The 23,956-nt window shown below is 36.9% G+C and overlaps 1 protein-coding gene across 2 annotated transcripts in view; it reads right to left on the bottom strand.

Moving 5' to 3' along the window:
• LOC140163045 (uncharacterized) overlaps positions 1 to 22,741 on the bottom strand; it is a 33,271-nt gene extending 10,530 nt beyond the window's left edge. The window contains exons 1-5 of one of the 2 annotated variants that reach the window (XM_072186400.1): positions 22,618 to 22,741; positions 12,253 to 12,370; positions 10,325 to 10,372; positions 4,289 to 4,504; positions 2,127 to 2,327 (exon numbers count right to left, since the gene is read on the bottom strand). In XM_072186400.1, the coding sequence (XP_072042501.1) occupies positions 2,127 to 2,327; positions 4,289 to 4,504; positions 10,325 to 10,372; positions 12,253 to 12,340 (553 nt within the window). In that variant the 5' untranslated portion in view covers positions 12,341 to 12,370; positions 22,618 to 22,741. The remainder of the gene's footprint in view (positions 1 to 2,126; positions 2,328 to 4,288; positions 4,505 to 10,324; positions 10,373 to 12,252; positions 12,371 to 22,617) is intronic. The other variant, XM_072186401.1, reaches the window with a different exon arrangement.
• Between the last annotated feature and the right edge of the window lie 1,215 nt (positions 22,742 to 23,956).

Genomic DNA, 23,956 nt, shown 5'->3' with positions numbered 1-23,956 from the left:
TACATTTAAACTATTCTAAATAGGTTCTAGAAAATATAGTTTTGTAACATGTCCTAAATTTTTAGCTAATTTAGATGTTTGGAGAGGGTCGCACTTTTGTGTTTTAGGAAGGATATGTAAACGACAGATAACACCAAAAATATGAAGAAATTATTTCCAAACCGTGTTAAGTCAACAATCATTATGTTGCTCATTTTGAAGAATGCTGGTTAACAAAAAGCAGCCACTGTCTCATTTCGTGAACAAAGGTACACATACCATTGTTTCCTTTCGTTTCCTTTATAATCGGTTACACAACTGAAGCTATAATACCAGCTTTATTGCGATGTCGCACTTGTAAAACAGACACTTGTGCACAACCAGAGAAGATCTGATTTGATCAGTTGAGCTGCTTCAATGAGTGTTATCTTGGTTTGATAGCTTTTAATGGGGTTTAAGTCCTGCAAAGGTCGAGATGAATTCTACTGTAGACATGACTGCATCATGAGAGGCAACGAAGTGCTCCTGATTGCCCTGACATCAAAGGAGCATTTGACACGGTCTGGCATAAAGTCTTTTGCTCAAAATTCATTACAATCGTGTAAAAAAAAAATTCAATAATTGAGTGACAGTATGGCTTAAAAGCTTTTTCCGAATTTCTAACAAGCCACGGAATTTTCACACATACTCTTTATTCATTTATTTATCATGCTAGAGTTTCTAGCCACAATACAGAAGAAAATAGGGGTTCAAAAATTACTTCGTTTATCACATCTGTGGTAGACTTGCAGGAATGAACACTGCTAATGTCCAATCCAAACATTGTGATTGCGCTCGACCAGATTTCTATCTAGAGATAAAGCATTTACAATAGAGATTTGAAATGGATCTGTTTTAGATGTCACTCAGAATATGAAACTTCTTGGTATCACCTTAGAAAGTGATCTTAGTTGGACTACTGAAGTCAATTCAATGATATCTCGCGCCTCTAGACGAATGTATATGCTTTATGTTTTGAGACGCTTCAATGCTTCGTGGGATGATTTATCTTCTGTTTATCAAATGTACATTCGGCCTATCATGGAATATGCCAGCCCTTTATGGCATACTAGTATCTCCAGGGCACAGTCTGAGCAGATGGAGCTCATCCAGAAGCGGGCGTGTCGTATCATCCTGGGCCAGAGCTACACATCTTATCGGGCTGCTTTGGAGAAACTAGGTTTGGTGTCCTTATGTGAGAGGAGAGATCAGCTGTTGGTGCGATTTGGCCAAGGTTTGCAAGCGTCTGCTAAACATTCTCAAATGCTGCCTAAATCCAAAGGTCATCGGCACGGTAGGAATCTTAGGTATGCCCAGCAGATTGATCCTCCTCGCTGTAAGCGAACCAGGTACATGCAATCTACCATTCCTCAAGTTGTTCAGCGTCTTAATAATCTGTGATTTTTGCCTTCGAATGTTATGCTATTGTATGCATTTTGTTGTTGCTTTGTATGTTGTTTTTATACATGTTTTTAATTGTTACCCAGGCGTATCAGGTCTGTGACCTGCTTTCTGGATTGTGTTATACCTTAATAAATAAATAAATAAATAAATAAATAAAATCATATGGTTAATAACTGTCACAATAAGTAATTCATGTGTCAAACCAATTTCACCGATGAGTAAGCAGAAATGAAGATTTACATTAACAATAGTGGAATTATTAACCCTAACACCCTATCGGAAGAAACGAAAAAGGAGAGAAGATGAACAAAAACGGAGAGAATATGAACAAAGAAGTCACTTGGCACCCCCGGAATTCGAGCCTTAGACCCCCCCGCATACCAAGCACACGATCGGTAGCCACACGGGTTACGCTACCCCGGGCGATTCAGTGAGCATATAGCACTTAGGTGATTGCGTCATAACAGACCCTTTATAGGCTTCAATCTAGGAAAACACATGTTATTAACCCTAACACCTAACCCTGCTTTTTGCTATCGGAAGTTACACCGGTTACGCTGACCCAGACAGCGATTCCGTGAGCATAATAGCACTTAGGGTGATTGCGTCATCGCAGACCTTGAGATTTACGCATGTGCAGTGGTTTTCATCGTGGTATATTGTGGTATTTACGGATGTTAGGATTAACCCCGGGGGTTACTTACCAATTCCATTGCATGTGACCCCTCCTCTGCCATGTCTAGTTCCGGGCAGTTCTTCACCATTTTGATTAACACACCAACAAATACCAGAGTTTCCAGAACATTGTTTGGGCTCATAATCACCGTTCTCAGTACATTCTGGGATGTCAAGCCCACTCCCCGGTTGTCGAGCTTCCCGAGCCTCAGTTTGACATTTAGTGCTTTCTGGAAAGGAAACAAACTTAGTTTCATAGGTAGAGCACTGTCACATGTCTGAAGTGACATTTCAAAACTGTGTGTTTCATTTGTAAAAACTGTGCAAAACATTTTCCCACCAATCATGAGTATCATATTCCCCACTATGTTGAACGCGATACTCGTGGGTGCCAAACTAACACATCGAACGATAAATTTGTATTTAATTTCAAAGTAATTGCTTATGATTTGAACCGTTACGGTGATCAAAATTCGGTAGATACTGTTTAGGCCACATAAAAAATGATTCAACAATGTCCAAATACTTCTGTGTTGTGAGCGTATTTATGTTTTCACTTTGAAAAGCGCCTCGGGAGCTGTTGTTGTAAGATTGGGTATAAATGTAACATAATTTGAATTAAAATAGGAACTCCTAAGTTATTTTTTACAATGCAAAAAAGTTACATAGTTAACAATGTATTTTAACAGTATATATATTGCATTTAATTTGCTATGCAATGTTTTGCATAGCAGTTAAAGCCATATTATAACATTTGCTGAGGAGGACGCCCTCAATATTTTTCAAATATATTTTCAAAATTCAAAATTCTTTTTTGAAACTATTATATTGTACTTTATTAAACAAACATACCTTGTCAAAATCCGAGATTTTGAATAAAACATATGAACCGTCGTTTTATTATTACGATGAAAATATTATTAGTGGAACGCATACGCGATGTTCATAACACAGTACGTACATGGCGTGTGGGACGGTGATATTTAATGTGTATTCTTGTAATTAGAAGAGTCTTGTGATGGTAAAAGCATGAATAGTTAACTGATGATCACTGAAAATGTACCAAGCCCAAATCAACATGAACAAAAATGAACAAAAAAATGCATGCATGTATATGTTTTATGTGTTTTAAATTCGCTAAATATTTCAACCCCCAAATATATTCGGCCACGGCTGACCACACTGACCCATGGGAATGTACCGAGCCATGAATCAAAAATGATATTCTGTCGGTCGGACATCCGGGTCGAACCAGGTTGACAATAGCACTAGAGTGAAAACAATATTCGCATTCACTGAACTCTGGAGTGTATCACAAGCTATCACACTATTGTGCCAGGTTCGACTCTCTGCAAATAAAAATATGCGATAAGTTGTTTTCACGCCAATGCATGAATTGATGTGACGTGGCCCCGACCGAGAGAATATGGGCCTACATTGTATTAAATCATCTTTTCGCAGTCTCAGAACAACGCACAACGCCACAGGAATCACTTTCCTGTGGATTCGAATACGTTAATTGATATGTCTTTGGATACCGGGCTAGAAAATGATGAATATCTCCCGTAATTATTTTATTCCAAAGAAGCAGATTTTAAGGCTTGTACTTGAATATATGTGTTGAAAGAATATGATAGTCGTTAGCTTGCGTATTGAAAGAACCGTGCGTGAGAACTAGTCTCGTCTCGATCCCAGCCGATTTATGCTCCTTCGTCACGAAACAAACCGTTTGGCGACAACCCGTGAAATGACGATCGATGATTGGTTAATGAATTTCCAAATAAAACTGTTTTCAATTGGCTAAAGGACATGACTTGTGTAAGTGAAACTAAACATCATAGACACCCCCTATTTGTAGACACTACAAACGCAAAATATACGCTAGCAGCCAATGAGGCACAGTATATACGTGTCATCGTTCCGATATCTTCATGGCAGTAATAGGCATGATACGAAAGACTGTGCACACATTTTTATTGTTAAATTAAAAGAATGCGCGCGCAGCGCGCGAACATTTTGAGTCACCAGCCCTTAATAATTCTATAACCGCCCTATTTTGTGTGTTAAAAAATTATAATTTCCGCTATATTTGGTCTAAAAATTCTTTGCCCCCCCAGTATATTCATGGCCCCCTCCCTTTCCGAAGAAATGACAGCCCCCCCCCCCTAGTCGTCCTCCAGTGGGTACTTACCAATGCGATTGCATGTAACCCCTCCTCTACCATGTCTACTACGTCTAGTTCCGGGCAGTTCTTCACCATTTTGATTAACACACCAACAAATACCAGAGTTTCCAGAACATTGTTTGGGCTCATAATCACCGTTCGCAGTACATAATGGGATGTCAAGACCACGCCCACGCCCCTGTTGTCGAGCTGCCCGAGCCTCAGTTTGACATCTAGTGCGTTCTGGAAAGGGAACACACTTAGTTTCATAGGTAGAGTACTGTCACATGTCTGAAGTGACATTATAAAACTATGTGTTTCATTTGTAAAAACTGTGCAAAACATTTTCCCACCAACTATGGGAGTCAATCCCGGGAGGATAGGTATAACATATTCCCTGGCCTACTATGTTGAACACGATACCTCGTGGGTGCCAGGCATGTTCCAACACCTCCAAGCTAATACATCAAACGATACATTTGTGTTTAATTTTGATTTAAATGTGATTTGAGCGTTAATCAAAATACTGTTTAGATACTGTTTAGGCGACATAAAAAATTTTTTTTTAATAATTCAACAATGTTGCAATACTTTTGTGTAGTGTGTCTAATTTTTATGTCTTTATTTTGCAAAGCGCCTCGGGAGCTATTGTTGTAATATTATGTAGAAATGTTGCATAATTTGAATTAAACTAAAAACTCATTATAATTAGAGAGGGCGGCCTATCTGCTGTGTCCTGTCAGAACATCAGTCAATGTGAGACATTAAATATTAAATGCGAGGATCCAGAGGATACATGCCTGAGAAAATATATAATAATTAAAGAAATCTGAGCTCCATTTCTTTAATTATTATATATTTTCTCAGGCATGTATCCTCTGGATCCTCGCATTTAATACAGGGTGAGTCAAAAAAGTGCAATAGAGAAAAGAATCCATTTTTATTTAAGAACCGATTTGAACCTTTTAGGTCTTAAAACATTTTATAAATGATATATCTATTAGTGACCGTGTGTGAAAAAAAACAAGGGATTAGCATTTACCGTTTTGCTTTTATGGCACATTTTATAGCGATACCCAATTTTAATGTTTGTCCAAGAAACATCTAAAATTTGAATGTCAGCCTACTCTGTGTAAGGTAGATTTGGAACAACTGCTAGTTTCTTAACCTCATTTGCATTGAAATAAAACGGAGCACCCAAATTGTTATTGTCCTTGGTCTTGTTTAAGGAAAAGAAACAATTTTTGTTGTTATTTTCACTTTACCTTTACTTTAAAGATGTTTATTCTCTATCAAAACATACACATTTGTAGGCGGATTTTTTCAAATGTCGAAATGAAATGCGAGCAAATTGAAGTGATTTGAATTATAAACTATCCAGTAAGTTGGACATATTGTGATTAAAAAACCTGGAGTTGGCGTCGAGTGAGGTATGAAGGACTTAAAGTAATGTTAGAAAGTTTGTTTGAACAGAAAAAAGAAATTAAAAATCAACCTTATTTAAGTTAGAGTCAGTTTCAGAGCTGGTGCCTTTATCGTGCATTGTGTGCTCTCATTCAAAACACATGGTACCTCGTTGGACAAATAATGAAATTGGGTATCGTAGCAAAATGACTCATAAAAATTAAACAGTAAATATGATCGACTTCATTTTTTCACAACAGTTGACTATTGAGGGTGGCATTTATAGAAACCTTCAATAATTTGGAAAGTTCAACGTGGTTCTTACATAAATATCGATTCTTTGCTCTATTGCACTTTTTTTGACTCACCCTGTATTTAATGTCTCATATTGACTGATGTTCTGCCAGGACATAGCAGATAGGCCGCCTTCTCTAATTATAATTAATTTACATTGGCCATGAGACATTTACGAGAGAATAAAATCATTACATGTTCAATTCGCCGGCAGATCCGCCATGAGCTGTTGTGGCGTGTGGTGGTGAGCTGAACGACATGTAATCGTTCGTGCACGCTGGTTCGAATCCGAACGGTTCTGATTTTTTTCTCCTTTATTATAATGCCAGTTTGTCTGAGCTCCATTTCTTTAATCAAAATAGAAACTCCTTAACAAAATGTTATTTTTTACATAAACACGAATATACGAACGTACCAATTCGTAATGCAAAAAAGTTACATAGTTAACAATATATTTTTACATTATATGTATTACATTTAATTTGCTATGCAATGTTTTGCATAGCAGTTAAACCCATATTATAACATTTGCTGAGGAGGACGCCCTCAATATTTTTGAAAATTCTGTTTTTACACGATTATATTGTACTTTATTAAACAAACATACCCTGCAAAACTCAAGACCCTAGGTGCTGTAGTTTTGTCAAAATCCGAGATTTTGAATAAAACGCAGGAACCGTCGTTTTATTATGGAAATATTAGTCGAACGCATACGCGATGTTCATAACACAGTACGTACATGGCGTGTGGGACGGTGATCACACAACATAGGATCGTACAGTACGGCGCTGCTAGTAAATTCCAATTCTCTTTGCTTTGCCTTTAGTTGTTCGGGTCAAAAGATATATGACAATATAAACTAACATTGTATGGCAAAGAAATACTAATCTATTTTGTATGAAAATGTTATAATATGGCTTTAAGGAGTTCCTATTGTGTACAATTATATATAGTAGACAACCTGGGTAAAATAGCAATTGCATTAAACTGAGGGTAAATACGGTAGTCAAATATGTACAAAATTTTGCATGTGTGTATTCTATGTCGAACGCATACGCGATGTTCATAACACAGTACGTACATGGCGTGTGGGACGGTGATATATAATGTGTGTATTCTATGTAATTAGAAGAGTATTGTGATGGTAAAAGCATGAATAGTTAACTGATGATCACTGAAAATGTACCAAGCCCAAAACAACATGAACAAAAATGACAAAAAAATGCATTGAACCCGTCCAATTAGCCCGGCGTCCAGAAATAATACATTTCGTTTTATGTGTTTTGAATTCGCTAAATATTTCAACCCCCAAATATATTCGGCAACGGCTGACCACACTGACCCATGGGAATGTACCGAGCCATGAATCAAACATGATATTCCATGAATGTTATGGAACGCTAGTTCACAAGGCACGGCATGAGAACTAGTCTCGGTCCCAGCCGATTTATGCTCCTTCGTCACTAAACAAAACGTCTCGTCGCCAGAGTGCTACACTATCGTAAGTGACATTTTTGGCCAAAATGAGATTTTGACGAATTATGGAAAACCATATAAAAACGCACATTTTAAACTTTAATTTTAAGTTTCAAAATTGCTTAATTATTTTTTAATTAATAAAATAAAATATCGTAAGTGCAAGGCAATTTTAATTAATGCATGCAAGACTATCGTATGTGCCACTTACGATAGTCTTGCACGGTAATTTTGTTTTTCATTTGCTGCAAGACCATCGTATGTACCACATATGGTACTTTATTGGGCCTAAACAACAAAATCACGGAATGCTACACCATCGTAAGTGCAAAACAGTCTCTAACACATCACTGGCTGTGACGCTGACGGCTGTATGCGTTGTCATCATGCTGGCTAAGTTCATAGCTCCCGTGACTGGTAATAGAGACGATAAATCCAGTGTTTTTAGTTTTAGATTCATTAATAAATCTTGAGAGATATCATCATTACGGCAAAAGGTGTCTATTGTAAATATTATGTGCCAAAATAAATTAACACTTGTTAAGAAACATAAAATGACAAAATATTGGATATTTGAGCCGATATTACGCATATCCTAATTTAGCAATGAATGCTACACTATCGTATGTGGCACATACGATAGTGTTGCACTCTACACTTATTTATATTTGAGTGCAACACTATCGTATGTGGCACATACGATAGTGTTGCACTCTACACTCATTTCAATTTGAGTGTAACACTATCGTATGTGGCACTTACGACATCTATATCAGTAAATAATTCATCGATTTATTAACTTTAACACCATTTATATAGTTTATATTATTAAAATCAAATTGCTTTACATTCCCATGTCATTTTATGGCTACTTAGAAACAAATGGCTACGCTAAACACAAAAATGCTCCTCCTGTAAAACTGTCCAAACTGCACTTACGATAGTGTAGCACTCTGCCGACGGTCTGGCGACAACCCGTGAAATGACGATCTCTGATTGGTTAAAAACTGTTTTCAATTGGCTAAAGGACGCGACTTGTGTAAGTGAAACTAAACATCATAGCCCCCCCCCCCACCACCACCACCACCACTATTTGTAGATACCGCCAACGCAAAATATACGCTAGCTTAGCAGCCACTGAGGCACAGTACGTGTCATCGTCCCGATATATTCATGGCAGAAATCGGCATGATGGTAGGTCGAATCCATTAATTCTTCAACAGCCATGCATGGACATTTTGTTCCGACCTGTTTAATAGTTTTGAGACTATGGGCCGGGGACATCCGCCTAGGACTATTGACAATAGCCTAGTCACTGAACTCTGTAGATGCCAGTGAGCCTGGTACGTCATATGCTTTAGACTGCCTCCACCAGTGGTCTACACTGCACTAGTACCGTCTTATGTGACCGTGTTCCGTGACCCGAGTATTTACGAATGAGGGCAGCTGTCATTTTTTTTGTTCTGCACCTACAAAATCTGAATTTGTGTCAGTTTTTTATTTCAAAACGCACGGTTGAAGTTCAAAACGCTCACCTAAGATTAGCTGTTCTTTCAACACATATATTCAAGTGCAAGCCTTACAATCGGTTTCGGGAGATATTCATCATTTTCCACCTCGGTATCCAAGGATCTGTCTTCTGAAAATCAATACACGTGTATCAGCTTACATAGGGGATATACGTGTATTGATTTTGTTTCCCTGCCTGTACAATATAATTATTTACCATGCGTTGACGCTGTGTGAGGGGCCAATGGTCTGATATCGCCTTTCATGTCAGCGACTCGCAGCGCTCACGTACGTTGTGTGGTTTCATCTAACCGCATAGCTGTCCATCAAACGCTGCATGTGCTGAAACCAGCGCTGATTGACAGCCAATTTTCATCTTAACATTTGGTGATGATGATGATGATAATTGGCCAATCAGAATAGACGTACTATGAGGTTGTCGTCAGACGGTTTCTTTAGTGACGGAGGACCACAAACCGGCTGGGACCGAGACAACGTGCAAACTTTCTTCAACCCTTGTCACCGCCATCACGTGACTGCGTTGATTGCGATATTGTTTTATATAACGACACTTTGACTTGTACATAAATAAACGTTTTACATGTCGAAAAACACATATTCAAATTACTTTGTTGGTACATGTTTAAAACATGCTTTAATTGGGTAAAATGGCTGACACACATAACTTCGTTTATATGGCATTCTTTTACATAACGTAGGGTGAATTTCTAACAGTGTGTATCAAAATCAAAATCTGAGCGCTTTGTAGAAGATGTAATTGCGCTATATAAAACCAAAATATATCGTCGTTGGGCAGGAAAACCCTCCTATGTGCTTGTGGCCCCTGAACATGTTTAAAACAAAACTGCCAACAGGTTACATAGGAAGTTTTGCTTTAAACATGTTCGGGGGCCAATAACATATAGGAGGTTTTTCCTGCCCAATGACGATATGCATTTATGAAGTCACCCTCATCCAACTTACAGATCTACTAAAATATGTACGAGTGGATATTCATACGTAGTGGTAGATAAAATGAATTAAGGTTTAAACTTCAACACTACACTATTTTTCGCTCACCTGGAACGTTTTCACTATTCCGACTAGCGTCTTCAGCAGATGGTGATGCTGTGTTGATATCTTGTCTACAATCGGGATATCTCTCACTGATGACGTCATATGATTGACAGAATGACGTCATAGGATGTTACGATGTAGCGCCGCTATATCGTAACATCCCCCTTAGCTGATATTTCGACTAGTCGGACTAGTGAAAACGTTCCAGGTGAGCGAAAAATAGTGTAGTGTTGAAGTTAAAACTTTAATTCATACTAAAAATATGCTTTAATATTATCTAAAGTGAGTTTGAACAATACATACCAAACACCAAACTGCTCGTCTGAGTGTCCGCGGAATCAACTTGTCTACCTGTGGATCAAGGCACGGTTGTTTGATGTATTAAATTTTCTAACAATACAGTATATTATGTTCAATTATAGACCTGGACAATACCAACAACTACATGTATTACACTAATACAGGGTGTCCCAAAAACAAGAGGCCCCTTATTGCGCCCTCTTTTTCTCCTATTTTTGAAAAGTTGATTAAATATATTTTGGTATGTTAGAAAACCTTGAGTCGTTAGCTTTAATAAACTAAAAGAATTATATCAATTGGCTCACAACTTTTGAAGATATGCTCTTTTAAAGAAATGTACCCCGTTTTTCACTCTGTCCACGGAGAAGGTTTTGCTACTTCAAAGATAGAAAAGGAGTACACATACCATGCATGAATATCATACATTCCTCAATGATAACTTTATAAAATAACTTTATTTATGGAATGGGCTTTACCGGTGGGTTTATGGGCAATGGATTTTGTTAATAGTGTCATTAATTTGTGGGTAAAATGGATGCCGAATGGGACTTCTTTTGCTTTACTTGCAATTACTTATTTTTTTGGTTATTTATGCCTTTTTGTTTTAATATGTTTCTTAGTTTCTTACTTTGTTGTTTCTTGCTTTCTTTTTTTTATTTACAACATAAGTCATTTCTCTTTTTAGGATAAAATGTAGCCCTAAAAGGCCGCTTGGTTTGTCTTTGGTTCTCTTGAAGTGAGTTTACTGTGCTGCTCTGCCCTCTACCTGGTTGCCTCCTTGGCGAATACAGGTTTCAGCCCTGGTCCTCATTGCATCAATTGCGTTGCGTACCATCCTTGTGCGCCGGATACTTGCAAATGCATTTAGTAATACGTTTGCGAAGATCTTGGATTTTGCCACAAAGGAAAAAAATCAAGTGGTGTGAGGTATGGTGATCGTGCAGGCCACTCCACATCATGAGCCATCCCAACCACTCTGTTTGCTATCCGTGGACAGAGTGAAAAATGGGTACTTTTATTCAAAAGGGCATATCTTCAAAAGTTGTGAGCCGATTGAAATAATTGTTTTGGTTTATTAAAGCTAACGAATAAAGGTTTCTTTACATACCAAAATATATTTAATCAACTTTTCAAAAATAGGAGAAAAAGAGGGCGCAATGAGGGGCCTCTTTTTTTGGGACACCCTATATGTAAATATATTTCCAGCTCTTTTTAACATAGATTTTTGTTTCTTTTCCAACTTATTCATCTCTTTCTGCTTTTTTTTTTTGTGTGGTATTTGTGTGCAATTTGAGGGCGCTATTTACCTATATTTTAAATCAAATTTAGCCAAATAATATAAGTTATTCCTAACATTTCATGATAAAAAGCTTTTTGTTGCTATTTGTTACTCTTTTCCTGATGCTTTAAAACCATTATACCAGCGTCTACCCGTCGTAAAGATGACAACACGATTGAAAAACATATGGAATACAATAAAAAAAATCTTGCACTTTTTATACACCTGATATTTTTATTTTAAAGTTATAAGAAAAATTTTTGGTTCCTGTTTTCAGGGTTATCTAATGCGAATATGTAACAACCAGGAGCAGGGTCCATATTGGCGCGTATATTATGTATCTTAGTAAATTATATATGAGCCAATGCAGAGCTAAATGTAATGTCATGTGATTTTTATAATAATGAGTGGCGCTGTTTATGCTGGTCGATTTTGCTACAGTTTGTCCACTCTGAAGTACAAATTGGCAACACGCGCGTATACAGCGCGTAAACAGTGCGCAGTGCCGCGTCTTTGCTGCAGGTATGCGTCGGCACTTTGTACTTCAGAGTAGACTGACTGTAGCTTCCGTTGTTGTTAATACTTCACATGTAAATGGTGCCTTGTTTTTAGATTTGTACAGTATCAATGGAACACGTTTGTTTGTGCTCACCTGGTGGCCTGCCCGTTGCTTGCAGAACTGCACTAATTAAAAATATCAGCAGAAACAATAAAGTTGATCGAAACTGAATTGCAGTCATTGTGGATGTTATACTTTGGTTCGGTCACGACTGAAATAATTCCAAATAAATAACAAGCATAAATAATGTAAATTTTATTGTAATTAATGATATATGTTTATTTTGAAGACTTATAGAGGCCTTCGAAGGCATAGGCAGTCGCTGTGCCTACCCACAGCAAACTTAATATGCAAATTTGCTAGAGCTTCATTATAGGCTTTCAGTCGGCTACCTATCTGAAGCTCTAAATAGGCAGTCGACTATAAAGCTCTAAATAGACAGTCGACTATGAAGCTCTAAATAGGCAGTCGACTATGAAGCTCTAAATAGGCAGTCGATGAAGCTCTAAATAGGCAGTCCATTACTTACGATTTCTGTCAAATGTTAATTTTGCTATTCTAAATTCTGTTAATTTTGAAAATTATCCGTTTTCCCATGTAATAGATATTAGTTAGTGGTTGAACCATAAGATGCAAAATAACATATGGGCTACACGCTGTTCTTTAATTTTTTTTTTTATGCCTGTTTCTTTCAAATTCATTTAACCCGGTATTTTGTCTGGGTCACCGTGTACATGCATGATATTATCATGATCAATGACAATAAACCGAAATGTGCTGTCTACAATAGGATGAGTTGACATAGGAGTATATACTATTCGGGTATACGGTGCACGTTTTGCAGGGCACGCGAATAGTTTTCAAACAAGGTAATTTCATAATACCGGGTCACATAAGAGGGCACTTTTCGAAAAGGCCGTTTACATGCGTATAGTATAGTATAGTATAGTATAGTATAGTATAGTATAGTATAGTATAGTATAGTATAGTAAACTGCTCAAATAAAGAAATTCCGCAGTCATGTACCCTGTCCTACACTAAAACCGGATCTTGTTATGACAATTTGATTGATACGGTCGTGTGCAAATTACAGGGTTTTCTTTAAGCATTTTGCTGAAGGAGTATTTTCACATTTTTTTGACCCTTTCAATTGTGAATTTTTCCTCTGAAGGAGTCAAAAACATTGCCCAAGGGGTATTTTTATGATATTATTTTTGAAGACATTTTAAAAAATATGTGTGTTTTTGGAGCTATAGGCGTAGATCCAGGGGGGTGGGGGAATCTCCCCACTATTTTGCCAGGGGGATGGTCCATACAATCATCCCCCAATGTTGACGCCTGTAAGTGGGTTTCTGGACAAATTAACCTCATATTTGGCCATTTTAGCCCCAAAAGTGGATATTTTTGCGTGCTTCGCGCGAATTTATTCCACTTTTGCACTTTATTTCAACAGTTTATCTTCAAAATGGCAAATGTTTTGTACCATAAACTTATTCTTTCTCCAAAAGGTGCATAGTAATATTTAAAAATGCCCCCTGAGAAGTAAGAAACTTTTGCAAAATGAAGACCTAATTGAAGCAATTTGGTGGATCATTTTGGCACTATTAATTTGTAAAATTTTAGTTTAAAAAGCCGAACATTTGTGAAATGAGCAGTACATGGAGAGGACGGCAAGTTTTCCCTATTATGGTAGGCCTATAAATTGTGGTAAACATAAATTGGCAAATGTCGAAAGCAAAAGTGAAAGTAGCCATTTGTTTATCAACTACGCAGAGTGATCCCCCCCCCATTTGGTTGACCTTTTCGGCACTATTACTGTGTAAAATGTAAGTTTGAATAGTTGAAAAGCCGAAAATTGTGAAATGACGGTCCATAAAGCCTTTCGTTGTCACGTTTTTCCCATTAGACATATAAATTGTGTTAAACATAGGGCCTAAATTGGCAAATGTCGAAAGCAGAAGCGAAAATGGTTACTTGTTTATCCACTGCGCATGCTGGTGTCTGAGGGGATGTTCCCCCCTGAGAGAGAAACTCGCAATCACTAAAACATACATGGATCGATGCTGGCAAAATGTGATGGGCCCTACATATCGGGAGTAGGTACTAAATGCCAAAAGCCGAGAATAAATGCACAATATCGTGTTTATCTATTCAAATTTTGTAATATCTGAACGCGTACGTTTTCAAGATTTTGTACGCATTGGACTTTGGGACTATGGATTTGAAGGAGTCAGAAAAGAGCCTGAACGCGTAAATACGCGTGTTTTGTGCGTTAAAGTAAACCCTAGTGCAAAATCTTGTTATCTCCAGTTTGATACCAAATTTGCTACCAAACACTTAAAAGTGACAAAGATTGATACCAGTTTATGGCATTTGGTACATATTCAAAAGTTGCAAATCAAACTATGCACATGTTCGATATTGCTTAGCGTGGCAATGTGGTCAAGCTTGCTTGCCCACGAGCTCCTGTCGACTATCCCAAGCGCGCGCTTTATTCAATTGTTAATTTAAAACGCATGGTTTGCTACAGTGCTTTACTGATGAATACTAGGGTACGATGCGATCGATATGACCTAGCGGTTGCTTCGGGCTATGTCAATGGTCGTGCTCTGCCATTTCCCTCTACAGGTCCGCGTGGTCCGTTTTTAATTTGCAACTTTTGAAAATGCACCAAATTTCATATAGACGAATCCAAATCCACGCATTCCTACACCTGACTAGCAGCCTTTAGTTGGGTAGCCGTCGACTACAACCCAGCAAACACAAAAACGTTTTAAAAACGTTTTAAAAACGTTTTAAATAAGTTATATTTTGGCTTTTGGTTTAGGTAAAAACGTTTTAATAACATTAAAATGTCGGGTTATATAAAGGTCATGATAACGTTTTAAAACGTTTTGTATGAAAACACACCACAACAATATTTTTAAATGTTTTCAAAAAATATTATTGTAAACTATTTTTGCAAACATTTTTGCCAAATATTGTGTCAATCCTTAAATCACATACTGTTGAAATATTTGAACCCATCAAACTCAGATCTGTTCTAAAAAATGTTTTTTCAAAACTTTTTAATAACATTTAAATGTCGGGTTATATAAAGGTCATGAAAACGTTTTTAAAACGTTATTGAAAATATTTTGGGCAAACATTTTTCGCAAAATATTTTTTCAACTCCAAAATAACATTCTGTTTAGAATGTTTTGTATCAAGTTTTCAAGAATGTTTTTGGAATGTTATTAAAACGTTTTTATACTCTTTATATAACCCGACACTTAAACGTTTTCTGTAAAAATTTTGTTTGCTGAGCAGTAGATTATCAAAAATGTTTTTAAGGTTATGAAAACGTTTTATACTCTTACTATACCCTTTATATAACCCGACATTTAAACGTTTTCTGACAACCTTTTATAACCTTTTGCGAATGATGTCGAAAACGTTTTGTGATTGCTGGGAATACACCCAAAATGTGAAATGATTCGGCCTTGGCGGAAATTTTAAACTGCATTCCATCACCCGTGTTACACCTTCCCCGAAAACACAGGTAGACAAAAGAATGATTATACAACACAATACAATTCCCTTCGGCAAAACACACAGCTTCTACATGGTCTATTCGCTGTTGAAGTGCCATGTAACAATCGGATTAACTACACGCGGTATCTATGCATACACCATATCAAACGCTACATATGAATGTACTTGCGAACAAAAGGACTATGTATGAATAGATCATAGATGCGACGGGATTACCTGCGGAATCATCTCAATCGTATATATTATTTTATATCACTCATACATAAATTCTAGACAGTTCATTGGTTGATTACCATTTGCTACCATTTGCCATTTTTACCATCACCCACCCGTGTGATAGTCTTTACCATCATGTGCTTTGCCGTAGTGCGCCTGCGCCAAGCCGTGCGCTGCCTCTTGGACTCGCCGATTTAGTTATGGGGTGGACCCCAAAATGTGAAGTATATCACCGCAAAACATGGTGTTATGTTGATGAATAAATGTATTTCCTACCTTAAATAGTATTTTAGTAATAGAATTTATGCATGAGTGATATAAAACAAATATTAACTGTCTTAAATTCGTGTAATGGTCGAAATATAATCACTCGGTGAAAGATGTATTGTTCCATTCCACTCGCCGTTCCGGCTCGTGGAATGGAACAATCCATCTTTCACCTCGTGATTATATTTCGACCATTACACTCATAGACAGTTAATATTTGTATACTATTAACCCGCCTCGTCCTTGCATCTTTTCTAGGTGTTAGGTAGCTTCTATTTGCACAATTGGGCACTCAAAACACCAGGTTGGTGCTAGCGGCTACCCAAAGATGGCCGACCAAATCCTGACCATGACTTGGCTCGTTGGATTCGTCTATACTGGTATCAATCTCTCTGAATTTAAAGTGTTTTGTAGCAAATTTGGTATCAAATTGGAGCTAATAAGATTCTGCATGATGCAGTCATGTCTACAGTAGAATTCATCTCGACCTTTGCAGGACTTAACCCCATTAAAAGCTATTAAACCAAGATAACACTCATTGAAACAACTCAATGTTGACGCCTGTAAGTGGGTTTCTGGCCAAATTAACCTCATATTTGGCCATTTTAGCCCCAAAAGTGGATATTTTTGCGTGCTTCGCGCGAATTTATTCCACTTTTGCACTTTATTTCAACAGTTTATCTTCAAAATGGCAAATGTTTTGTACCATAAACTTATTCTTTCTCCAAAAGGTGCATAGTAATATTTAAAAATGCCCCCTGAGAAGTAAGAAACTTTTGCAAAATGAAGACCTAATTGAAGCAATTTGGTGGATCATTTTGGCACTATTAATTTGTAAAATTTTAGTTTAAAAAGCCGAACATTTGTGAAATGAGCAGTACATGGAGAGGACGGCAAGTTTTCCCTATTATGGTAGGCCTATAAATTGTGGTAAACATAAATTGGCAAATGTCGAAAGCAAAAGTGAAAGTAGCCATTTGTTTATCAACTACGCAGAGTGATCCCCCATTTGGTTGACCTTTTCGGCACTATTACTGTGTAAAATGTAAGTTTGAATAGTTGAAAAGCCGAAAATTGTGAAATGACGGTCCATAAAGCCTTTCGTTGTCACGTTTTTCCCATTAGACCTATAAATTGTGTTAAACATAGGGCCTAAATTGGCAAATGTCGAAAGCAGAAGCGAAAATGGTTACTTGTTTATCCACTGCGCATGCTGGTGTCTGAGGGGGATGTTCCCCCCTGAGAGAGAAACTCGTAATCACTAAAACATACATGGATCGATGCTGGCAAAATGTGATGGGCCCTACATATCGGGAGTAGGTACTAAATGCCAAAAGCCGAGAATAAATGCACAATATCGTGTTTATCTATTCAAATTTTGCAATATCTGAACGCGTACGTTTTCAAGATTTTGTACGCATTGGACTTTGGGACTATGGATTTGAAGGAGTCAGAAAAGAGCCTGAACGCGTAAATACGCGTGTTTTGTGCGTTAAAGTAAACCCTAGTGCAAAATCTTGTTATCTCCAGTTTGATACCAAATTTGCTACCAAACACTTAAAAGTGACAAAGATTGATACCAGTTTATGGCATTTGGTACATATTCAAAAGTTGCAAATCAAACTATGCACATGTTCGATATTGCTTAGCGTGGCAATGTGGTCAAGCTTGCTTGCCCACGAGCTCCTGTCGACTATCCCAAGCGCGCGCTTTATTCAATTGTTAATTTAAAACGCATGGTTTGCTACAGTGCTTTACTGATGAATACTAGGGTACGATGCGATCGATATGACCTAGCGGTTGCTTCGGGCTATGTCAATGGTCGTGCTCTGCCATTTCCCTCTACAGGTCCGCGTGGTCCGTTTTTAATTTGCAACTTTTGAAAATGCACCAAATTTCATATAGACGAATCCAAATCCACGCATTCCTACACCTGACTAGCAGCCTTTAGTTGGGTAGCCGTCGACTACAACCCAGCAAACACAAAACGTTTTAAAAACGTTTTAAAAACGTTTTAAATAAGTTATATTTTGGCTTTTGGTTTAGGTAAAACGTTTTAATAACATTAAAATGTCGGGTTATATAAAGGTCATGATAACGTTTTAAAACGTTTTGTATGAAAACACACCACAACAATATTTTTAAATGTTTTCAAAAATATTATTGTAAACTATTTTTGCAAACATTTTTGCCAAATATTGTGTCAATACTTAAATAACATTATGTTAAAATATTTGAACCCAGCAAACACAGAAATGTTCTTAAAATGTTTTTTCAAAACTTTTTAATAACATTTAAATGTCGGGTTATATAAAGGTCATGAAAACGTTTTTAAAACGTTATTGAAAATATTTTGGGCAAACATATTTCGCAAAATATTTTTTCAACTCCAAAATAACATTCTGTTTAGAATGTTTTGTATCAAGTTTTCAAGAATGTTTTTGGAATGTTATTAAAACGTTTTTATACTCTTTATATAACCCGACACTTAAACGTTTTCTGTAAAAATTTTGTTTGCTGAGCAGTAGATTATCAAAAATGTTTTTTAAGGTTATGAAAACGTTTTATACTCTTACTATACCCTTTATATAACCCGACATTTAAACGTTTTCTGACAACCTTTTATAACCTTTTGCGAATGATGTCGAAAACGTTTTGTGATTGCTGGGAATACACCCAAAATGTGAAATGATTCGGCCTTGGCGGAAATTTTAAACTGCATTCCATCACCCGTGTTACACCTTCCCGAAAACACAGGTAGACAAAAGAATGATTATACAACAAAATACAATTACCTTCGGCAAAACACACAGCTTCTACATGGTCTATTCGCTGTTGAAGTGCCATGTAACAATCGGATTAACTACACGCGGTATCTATGCATACACCATATCAAACGCTACATATGAATGTACTTGCGAACAAAAGGACTATGTATGAATAGATCATAGATGCGACGGGATTACCTGCGGAATCATCTCAATCGTATATATTATTTTATATCACTCATACATAAATTCTAGACAGTTCATTGGTTGATTACCATTTGCTACCATTTGCCATTTTTACCATCACCCACTCCGTGTGATAGTCTTTACCATCATGTGCTTTGCCGTAGTGCGCCTGCGCCAAGCCGTGCGCTGACTCTTGGACTCGCCGATTTAGTTATGGGGTGGACCCCAAAATGTGAAGTATATCACCGCAAAACATGGTGTTATGTTGATGAATAAATGTATTTCCTACCTTAAATAGTATTTTAGTAATAGAATTTATGCATGAGTGATATAAAACAAATATTAACTGTCTTAAATTCGTGTAATGGTCGAAATATAATCACTCGGTGAAAGATGTATTGTTCCATTCCACTCGCCGTTCCGGCTCGTGGAATGGAACAATCCATCTTTCACCTCGTGATTATATTTCGACCATTACACTCATAGACAGTTAATATTTGTATACTATTAACCCGCCTCGTCCTTGCATCTTTTCTAGGTGTTAGGTAGCTTCTATTTGCACAATTGGGCACTCAAAACACCAGGTTGGTGCTAGCGGCTACCCAAAGATGGCCGACCAAATCCTGACCATGACTTGGCTCGTTGGATTCGTCTATACTGGTATCAATCTCTCTGAATTTAAAGTGTTTTGTAGCAAATTTGGTATCAAATTGTAGCTAATAAGATTCTGCATGATGCAGTCATGTCTACAGTAGAATTCATCTCGACCTTTGCAGGACTTAACCCCATTAAAAGCTATTAAACCAAGATAACACTCATTGAAACAGCTCAACTGATTAAATCGGATCTTCTCTGGTTGTGCACAAGTGTCTGTTTTCATGTGCGATATCGCAATAAAGCTGGTATTATAGCTTCAGTTGGGTAACCGATTATAAGGGAAACGAAAGGAAACAATGGTATGTGTACCTTTGTTCACGAAATGAGACAATGGCGTGCTTTTTGTAAACCAGCATTCTTGAAAATGAGCAACATAATGATTGTTGACTTAACACGGTTTGGAAATAATTTCTTCATATTTTTGGTGTTATCTGTCGTTTACATATCCTTCCTAAAACACAAAAGTGCGACCTCTCCAAACACCTAAATTAGCTAAAATTTTAGGACATGTTACAAAACTATATTGTCTAGAAGAGTACTTTTAATATTGGCCGGTTATTTTTCACACAGCGAAGTTAACTAGGCAATGTACTATTACCTATAACATTAACTAAAACACCAAAGTACGAATATTTCCAAACATCTAAATTAGCTAAAAATTTAGGACATGTTAAAAAACTATATTTTCTAGAACTTTAGAAGAGCACTTTTAATATTGGCCGGTTATTTTTCACACAGCGACGTTAACTAGTCATATCCCCATACTTTTAACGTAGGGCTATTTGTAGAGGTCACGCGTCAATGGGAAAGAGCACTGTGTATTGTGTATAGGAAAACGGACAGTAACTGCAGTATGGCACACGACCTTATCAATTATATTGTCATAAACAAGATCAGGTTTTGGTGTAGGGCATGTTACGTGACTGCGGACTTTCTTTATTTGAGCAGTTTATAGTATAGTATAGTATAGTATAGTATAGTATAGTATAGTATAGTATAGTATAGTATAGTATAGTATAGTATAGTATAGTAAAGTACAGTATAGTATAGTATATGCGCGTTCGATTTTAGTGCAGCGTATACCGTTCTAATTTTAAAACTAAACCACATATTCTACCTCATTGAATGCAATTTGACCTCAAGAAGTCAGTTACAAGCATTTGATTAGACGAAGGTGAACTCAGTCTTAGGTCAACGTTTACCAAAAAAAAAGTGATGAAGTTAACGTTTTATACATGCGCACATTATTATGCACTAGGCATCCATCCCGCCGACGCACTTTGTGCAGCCCGCGAGACCCTCGAAGAAACCAAATATAGATATGTCAGCATTTCTTCATTAAAGTACATTTAATTTCAAACCGCTTAACTTTCGTCGATATCCATCTTTTGCTATAGCAGGTCTTCATCTAGCGGGATCGCTGACAAATCGTTGACTACCGTAAAACCTCGTCTACCAGCATATAGAGGGTTTTTGGTAATTTTATTAAATTTGCTAAATTAATACGAGACAGCCGTAAATATGCCAACACAATAGATTGGTCTTACAATGGTACTTGTAGGTATATGCTTGTATTGGTAATTAATTTGCAAAACCTCCATAATATCATAATATTTTGTCGATGGATGGCGTCTGGATTAATTTAGCTTTCATCGAAAGCACTCTATATGCTTGTAGACGAGGTTTTACGATATGTTGACAATGAGAGTTCTCAGCCACGAAAGTGTTTAAAATACAGTTGTCTGAAAAATTTGTGGTATAATCCTTTGTATAGAATAAAGTTATATAGCTTCTTAAATTCAATTATCACTGTTGTCTGCTTTGGAAGTTTTATATCAATGCAAATATCAAATGTAAACATTTCCCAAACTTCTTGCACTATATAAGTGATATATTAAGGCGCTTGTTTGAAGTCTTGTTCAGAATTTATGCCCTGGAATGCAGACCTAACAACAAATAATTCATTGTAATTTTGAAAAACTGAACTTTTCAGTCATTTTTGTCTCAAATTGCCCTCAAATGGTATGTTAGAGCGATTCAAAGCAAACACTTTTCACTGTCCTTCAGCAGGTTCTAACAGAATATCTCTTGCTTTGCTGGATATCACAAAGTCCCTTAAGGGATCGGATAGCGATGTTTGCACAGTATTTTTGTTGGACATGAGAGCACATCAGACTTTCCATTCTGAATACGAGGAATATCCTTCTGATATATTTTTTTTTAATTCGCGATATAATGCAAATGTATATCTCTAATACGAAAGGTCAAAATACTCAAATGATAGACGTTTTTTCCTCTCAGTTACATACATTTTAAATATGATAAATATAATTAGATTTATAAAGTTTACTTCGAGGACAATTAAATGTTTTTAATTGTACAAAAAATTTGTATTATATCGTGAAATTGAGACAATGCAATTTGGTGCGGCTGATGTGTCCACAAAAAATACACTGTGGAAACGTTGCTATCCGATTCTTTAAATAAACCTCACGTGCGCAACTTGTATCAAATTCTTTTTTGCATGTGAATGCTCCGAAACACCTTCTGACACTTTCCTGCACAAGTTAACCCTGCTAATTTTCAATAAATCTTTGCGTCTCCATAAAACGTCAACATCGTTACCTATGAGGTTTATGTAACTGGAACCCACTTGTTACATATAATGTGAGATTTTGCATTTGGTCTTTGGAATTACATTATGAGGATTTCCTGGCCAGCGATGATATGCGGCACGCTTTGAATATTTTGTGGTCCGGTATGGTTAAATGGTTGCCCCTCCCAACACTAGTGTGCGATCAAAAGAGAAAAACAAAAAAGAAGTATTTACCTGTTCCAAGTATTTCAGCAAAAAATTCAAACACAATTCTTCCCAATGATTCTTCAGAAACTGGTCCGATTTTTTGATCACCGTGTGTTAGTCTAACATGATAATGCCAACATGAATGTTACCCCCTACCCCTTTATACTACATTGATATTCTCATCCAGGGATGTTTCGGTGAATTTTATTCTTGGTCAGGCCTCTGATGATTTTAGCAGAATTCCCAATGCGGTTATTTATTTCAACAAATTCAAGATTTAGAATTAAAGCGACACTGTGAGCCTCCGGCATCCCTAACAACACTATTCCACACACATGTAATTGTTTCGCTTTTTTTTATATTAAATATTTACTAACCCTATAACCGCCCGGGACTTTCAAATGTGTATAGCAGAAAGCGACTGCAAAGGCAAGTATCTCACGTGATACGATTGCGTAATCATTCAAACACGCATAGGCATGACTAAAAACGTTAGCTGGCCAATGTACACACTCGTGGCTTGCTATCTCCGGTCTTGTGATGACCGCCCCGACTGGTCTGTGGTTTCATAACCGGACCAAGAAAACAAATTGTCCCTTCATCTTCTTTCTTCCTTCCATCCTTCCCATTTGCCTAAAATCCTCCAGGGCTTTAGGGAGTGTGTCCAGGGGAGGGGGCTTCGCAAAAAAATTGTACGGGGATGTGCCACGCACTTTCGGATGATGACTTTCTCTATTTCTCTATACGTACTTGCTGCTGTGTTTGCAACCCAAATTAAATTATTTATTTATGTATTTATTTATTTATGTATTTATTTATTTGTTTGCTTGTTTGTTTGTTTATTTATTTATTTATTAATTTATTTATTTATGTGTCTGTTTGTTTGTTTATTTATTTATTTATTTATTTATTTATTTATTTATTTATTTATTTATTTATTTACTTATTTATTTATTTATTAATTTATTTATTTATTTATATTTATTACAATATAAGTAATGACCATAGGCTACTAAATTTAAAGGATGCGAACCGAATATGACGGGATGGGAAAAGTTCCGATTTTAGATGCAGGATGGAATACTGGAGAAAAACCTACGAAGACCGGCAACGAAACTAATTGGGCGCTTTTAAGGGCACTTTGGACCAAATGTGCCCAGTTAGGCGGATTGGTCTCCATGCCCAGCCATCAATATACCAAAAACCGGGACCAAAAACAGTGGCACATCCCCGTATATTACACCGGGAGAGGGTAATGTAGTGACTAAACCCTACCAAGCATACACTATAATTATAAACTGAATTTTCATGGGAAAAACTAATCTTAATTAATTCTGAATGCCCGGACCGATTTTCCAATTGGGAA

The sequence above is a fragment of the Amphiura filiformis genome, chromosome 10, assembly GCF_039555335.1.
Source record: "Amphiura filiformis chromosome 10, Afil_fr2py, whole genome shotgun sequence".
Taxonomy (NCBI): domain Eukaryota; kingdom Metazoa; phylum Echinodermata; class Ophiuroidea; order Amphilepidida; family Amphiuridae; genus Amphiura; species Amphiura filiformis.
Note: the sequence above shows the minus strand (reverse complement) of the source record. Positions and strands in the feature narration are given on the sequence as shown.